We start from the raw sequence: 6,298 nt of genomic DNA on the forward strand, positions 1-6,298 counted from the left end.
TTTGTGTTGTGTGGATTTGTTTGTTATTTGTTATTTTAACATCCTGTTATGATGTATGTGTATGTCGTGTGTGATGTCTTAAGCTACTGGGACCTTGAATTTCCCCTTGGGGATCAATAAAGTATCTATCTATCATGTGATTGCAGTAGACATACAATAAAAAAAAAAAGCTTGAATCGCGATTCGAATACGAATCGATTTTTTTGCACACCCCTATGTCTTATCATAACTTGCATCAAGTTACACATTGTATCTGCCTTTATTTGTAAATTACATTTTTTTAATCAATTTCTTTAGAAACAGATGGTACGTAAATACTGTAATGTTTTACAACCCAGCAGTAGCATTGCATCTTTATGCTTGTGTGTAAACAGGAAGGGAAGCAGGCGTCTCTGGCCGCAGACTTCTCCATCACTCAGTTTAAGCACATTGGTCGCCTGCTCATGGTTCATGGCAGGAACAGCTACAAGCGCTCCGCAGCGTTGGGTCAGTTCGTCATGCACAGAGGCATGATCATCTCCACCATGCAGGTACAGAAATCATTGAAACACTGACAGAATATCTTTCTGACAAAAGCTTGTTTTGCTGAATGAAGGTGAAATAAAAATGTGTGTAACGTCATGATTTAACGTAAACATTTGGGGATTTTTCATTAAGACTTTCAAAGCTAGGTGCTGAAACCAAAGACAGTTTTTCACAGTGTGGACAATGAATTTTCTAAATAACTAACTTTATGACACCATTTTTGTTTTGTATCCTCAGGCAGTCTTCTCCTCGGTATTTTACTTTGCCTCTGTGCCCTTGTACCAGGGTTTCCTCATGGTTGGGTATGTACCTTCTCCAAATGTCTTTATGTGGTAAAATGAATTGAGGACTTATTGTTTTATACATTTTCTAAGTTGCCTGTTTAGCGTCATAAAATTATTAATTACTTAAATACAGTCTTTGGACAGCCAAGATATGAAAAGGCTAACAGTGGCTAATATCGCAACCGCAACACAGCACAGATGTGTTGGCTATATCTGATAATGTAATCATCTAAACTTCTTTGTTCTGTGCAGGTATGCCACCATGTACACCATGTTTCCTGTGTTCTCCTTGGTTCTGGACCAAGATGTGAAGCCAGATATGGCTCTTCTCTACCCAGAGCTTTATAAAGACCTCACCAAGGTGCACAGCCCTTTTTAAAATATGTGTGTGACAAAATGAATTGCCTTAATCGTCATTTTCTTCCCCTAACAACTTTCAGCAGGTCATACCATGTGAACGTACAGTATGCTGCTCTCATGGATGATGTTTCTCTCTTTCAGGGGCGTTCTTTATCTTTCAAGACTTTCCTCATTTGGGTTTTGATCAGTGTGTATCAAGGTAAGGTGCACAGACTCATTTTTAAAGTTATATTGTAGATATAGCTTGATGAAAACTTGAGTCTTGTCTTGAGTTTTTTTAAATTTATCAATTTACTTTTCTCTATAAAATGTTTCAGATCTACTTTTATGTAGCATGTACTGTAGCTCTGGCTTTCTCCCAGTGAGCTTTCAGTGCAGAAGAAGGACAACTTTACTTTTGGTTTGTTAAGTCCAGTATTGAACGGACCGAGCACTTCAAGGGGCAACAGCTTTCTTCGCTGCATACAGAATAACCAGTCTGGTACTGCAGACTGTCAAAGCAACTCTTCAACCACCATTTCATAATTTCTACTGTGTCTTAATACCAGTGTCCCCGGGCCCCTTCAAACTCTGGGACAGTCAGTTTCTCAGTATCTTAGGTTTCCAACCATCGTCCGCTTTTACATGCAGGCTTTTGTCTGTCCAGTAAATCGATATTTCTGTAATCGCTAAGCCATGCAGCGTGTGAGAAAGATCTATGTTCCTGCTCAAGCGTGACTTCCTGACAGCTCCAGGTTTTTAATTAAAGGCCAATACCAGGTCTGGGGGGGGGGGGGGAAGAAACATAAAGACCATATGAGAGGACCACTGCTGAGGAGGAAAATATTAGGCACCAATCTAACCTAATTTATTACAGAGTTTGACTCGCTGGAATGTGCTGCATGAGGACTGTATGAAAAAGCAATTATGTGATCAGTTATAGGCTGTTAAGCTCAATTTGTGTTGTTTTATGATAAAAATGAAGGGCTATCAAGATACAGTAGGCGCCCAAAGATGAGTGAGTGTCTGGACATTTCTAGATGTTAATCACACAGAGACACACTAGATCACATTGTGCATCTTTCCCTCTCATCTCCAGACACATTAATCCTTTACTCAATGTCTCAGTCAGCTGAATGTGAAGCAGACCTAAGAAAAAATGTTAAGAAAGAAAGAAAAAGTGCATGAAGAAATATTGTACTGCAGGAAATCCTCCAGCACAGACACAACCCCTTTTTATTGATCCTGGTTTCACTTTTTCCACCTCATCAAACAAGTAAACTCTGTCGGTCTGGTAACGATTTGTTTCCTTTGGCGCCATCAGGTGGCATCCTCATGTACGGCGCGTTGGTGCTGTTTGAGTCGGAGTTTGTGCATGTGGTCGCCATCTCCTTCACAGCACTCGTCCTGACAGAGCTGCTGATGGTGGCGCTGACTATTCGCACCTGGCACTGGCTCATGGTGGTGGCCGAGTTCTTCAGCTTAGGCTGCTACCTGGCCTCGCTCGCCTTCCTCAACGAGTATTTTGGTAAGTATCCATTTTTTCCCCCGCTTATATATTGATCTTTGAAAGCTTAAAGCTTTAGTGCGTACCTTTTTGATATTAATGAACATCCGTTACATTCAAGCCAAATGAGTTGCTACAAAGCTAATTAAGACTATCAGCTCCACACAACTCTCTCTGTATTTCTCAGCGTGGCTATGTTCAGAAGATTGTTTTGTCCAGTGACTTTCCCCCGCAGAAGCTCGAGTGAAGATAATTTCCTCTTCTGAAGAGTCCATATTTTTTTAATCCTCCGTGTCCTCCTTGGCTACTAGCAATTGTGTGAAGGGGGCGTGGGGGTGGTGTGCGGTCACATAAGGCTTGTATCGTGGACACACTGACAGTTTTGTTGTCATTACTTAGAATTCCTCATGGGGGCGACAGAAACTTAACTTAACTTAGCTTAATTTTTTATACAAAAATATATTTAAGAAATTTGTTTTGAATAGTTTCTTGTGCCCAGGCTTGATAAAAACTTGAGTCTTGTCTTGAGTTTTTTTTTTTTTTATTATTATTATTAATCAATTTTCTGACATTTGTTAAAAATGAGAAAAATGCTCATTATAATTTCCTAGAAGCCAAGAGAAGGTATTCAGATTGCTTGCTTTGTCCAACCATCCATTCAAAACCCAAAGAAGTTCAGTTTATCACATGTGACAAACAAAATCAGCAAATCCTCACATTTAAGAAGGAGTGATTAAACGATTATTAAGATACTTGCCAATACATGTTTCTGTCGATAGGTAAATGAATTAATGGACTAATCGTTTCAGATCTACTTTTATGTAGCACGTACTGTAGCTCTGGCTTTCTCCCAGTGAGCTTTCAGTGCAGAAGAAGGACAACTTTACTTTTGGTTTGTTAAGTCCAGTATTGAACGGTCCGAGCACTTCAAGGGGCAACAGCTTTCTTCACTGCACCTGCTTTGTGTTGATTTTGATGTATCACTACCTGACACCCAAGTGTTGTGCAGTAGTTCAGCTCTGTGCTTTTATTGCTTCCCCCCCACTTTCTCGCTTTCTCTCTCTCTCTCTCTCTCTCTCTCTCTCTCTCTCTTTTTGTCCCTTTCTTTTTTCTCTGATCACTGCTAACCTTTGTCTTTTGTACTGCACTCTCTATTTCTGCTGCATTTCTTTTGCTTCTGTATGTTGGCAACAGGCATAGGCAGGGTGTCCTTTGGAGCTTTCCTTGGTAGGTGTGCAGCCTGTAAATTAACCTCCTCATTCCCTCATGCAACTCACTGCACGTGTGTTATGTCTGTATGTTCCAGTGATGTTTTAATGTGTCATCATTTTGTCTATTTCATTCCAGTTTGTGTCATTTCACTGTTGCATAAACTCCCAACATGTTGTGATTGGATTCAACACATCAAGACCAGCATCTGATGTTGACTTTCTAAGCTGCATCTCGACTGCTCATGTTGCTTTTACTTCTTGTGCTCAAGTGACGTTGACTCTTTCATAACTTGGTTGAATGCCCTTTCTCCTGTGGCATCACAACACAGTGCTAAGACATGTGCGCCTGAGCTGTTTTTTTTTCTTCTCTTTGCTCTCCCAGACTTGTCGTTCATCACAACTTGGCCTTTCCTGTGGAAGGTGTCCTCCATCACATTGGTCAGCTGTCTTCCTCTCTACATAATCAAATACCTGAAACGCAAGTTTTCCCCACCGAGCTACTCCAAACTATCCTCATGAGCCAAACTTGGATTGCTCTAGTTTGTTTTGTAGTTTGCTTCTCTGAGCTTTCTATTTTCAGCACTTTTTTTACTCACTGATCTTCAGTGATGGACAGGTAAAGAACCGCTGGAACAAATCGGAAAATGGAGAGAAATGAATTGTTCTTTGGATTATGTCACTGAGACTTGGGATTACTTGAAAAAAACGGAGCACATAAAAACAGACTATAAAAGGATGGATTCAGTCACGCAAAAGAAGGGCAAACTGGTGTAACTGACTGCACTTAGAACTTGCCCCCCATTTTGTCAGGAAGAGTCAATCTGCCTTTTTTTTTGTTGTTGAAGCATTTCAAACAAATCGGCTTCAAATGTCATTTTATACCGTTGTGATGCATTTCTTTCAGTGTTTAAATTTTTACAAGTGGAGTTCAGAATTTTTTTAAGTGTTATTTTTTATTCTAGGCATTAATTACAGTTTCCAGCCTGCGTCTTTGAACAGAGTTGAGCTCCTGTAAGGGATAAAAAAAATAAACCCCAGCATTTATTTTAACATTTTCCTGTTACTGTAAATAAAGCTCTGATCACTACGGCTGTCGCTGTAAAACCTCACTGCGTTTAAATAAGAACATTTACGATGACGTTCACAAAGAAAATGTTAGGACTTGCTTCAAACTGAATTTCTGCGCGTATGCTGCTTTCTGTCCTTCACGTTTTTAAGATGCGGAATGACATCATCAATCATCATCTCCGTAGTATACAGTAAAACCAGCACTCCATTTACACAATAAAGTTAATAGAAAAAAATAAAATAAAAAAAGAACAGCACTTCATAGCATCATTGTATTGTCAGCATATTTGGCCTTGATTACGGAATTTTGTCATTTGATGTCTTGTCGGTGGCCACAAGTCCTCCTGTTGGGACATGGCAGCTCTCGTTGTGCCTCTTTATGATGTATGTTAATGTACTAAAGCTGCATCTCACAGCATTTGGATGTTTAAACAATCGGTCGGAGGTTTTGGTTAGTGTTTGTTTTGGTTACCTCTGCAGCCAGATCTGAACTTCCAGGAGCTTGAATTTTGCCGCTCTTCTCTGAAAACCATTTTTTTCTGAAGGTAGAACTACTTTAAAAGTCACAATGAAGGACCCTGAACCACTGATAGCTGTATCGTTTTTAGCCTTTATTGACAATATGACTCCCCTGGGCTTCGGTGTGACTTTGGCCTCTAGCGCAAGTTGACATTCAGCTCTTTTTAAGGGAGGAATGAGTTTTATTATTCGCTCCATGTACTGTAAGTGTTGAACATGTTTTGAGCACAGTGGACACAAACCAGATGGAATAAATTTAAACTGATAAACCTTTAAATATACAGTTCAGTAAACAGGGTGTGGTCTAGCTATGTTTATTAGTCAGGTTGTCTTTTTTTCTTTCTGAATCACAATTGAGTTAAACTCAGGTTGATCATTCCTAAACAAAGCTGTATTATTTGGTTTAAATTGTGGCAACCGTGCTGTAAAATGTAGCTACGCTGTATGAAAAAAAGACAAATAACGGATGTAGTTATTTGGGAAAGAGTTGGTGTGACTGCGACACTTTAATGCAAATTGCATTTAGGTTTTCAATTTCTGATTCTTATGAAGTCTTTTTGATTGATTTGTTGATTCCTGTGTTTTCTGTTGAGATCTTTGTTCTGTGTTTGTGATGTCGTTTCATCTTTTCTTTCTCGTCAACTTGCTTTCCATACACTACACTGCGATTTCTAACAGTGTCTGTTATTTATAATATTGTTATTGATTAATGAATAATAAAAAGGGAGAACAGATGCCAAAAGGTTCCCTTTCTCTATAGGTCTACAGTAACAGAATCTCATCATTAGGTTCATCATGTGGCCACTAGATGGAGATAGAGACTAAGCCCTTGACAATAGTGTGGC

General features: G+C 39.4%; 1 protein-coding gene across 4 annotated transcripts in view; it reads left to right on the top strand.

Moving 5' to 3' along the window:
* atp9b (ATPase phospholipid transporting 9B) overlaps nucleotides 1-5,898 on the top strand; it is a 46,704-nt gene extending 40,806 nt beyond the window's left edge. Inside the window, exons 25-31 of one of the 4 annotated variants that reach the window (XM_031295730.2) lie at nucleotides 375-530; nucleotides 763-827; nucleotides 1,062-1,170; nucleotides 1,311-1,368; nucleotides 2,473-2,676; nucleotides 3,850-3,882; nucleotides 4,249-4,385. In XM_031295730.2, the coding sequence (XP_031151590.1) occupies nucleotides 375-530; nucleotides 763-827; nucleotides 1,062-1,170; nucleotides 1,311-1,368; nucleotides 2,473-2,676; nucleotides 3,850-3,882; nucleotides 4,249-4,385 (762 nt within the window). The other 3 variants (XM_031295728.1, XM_031295731.2, XM_031295729.2) reach the window with 3 other exon arrangements.
* The last annotated feature ends 400 nt before the right edge of the window (nucleotides 5,899-6,298 follow it).

Source organism: Sander lucioperca, chromosome 14 (genome assembly GCF_008315115.2).
Source record: "Sander lucioperca isolate FBNREF2018 chromosome 14, SLUC_FBN_1.2, whole genome shotgun sequence".
NCBI lineage: Eukaryota > Metazoa > Chordata > Actinopteri > Perciformes > Percidae > Sander > Sander lucioperca.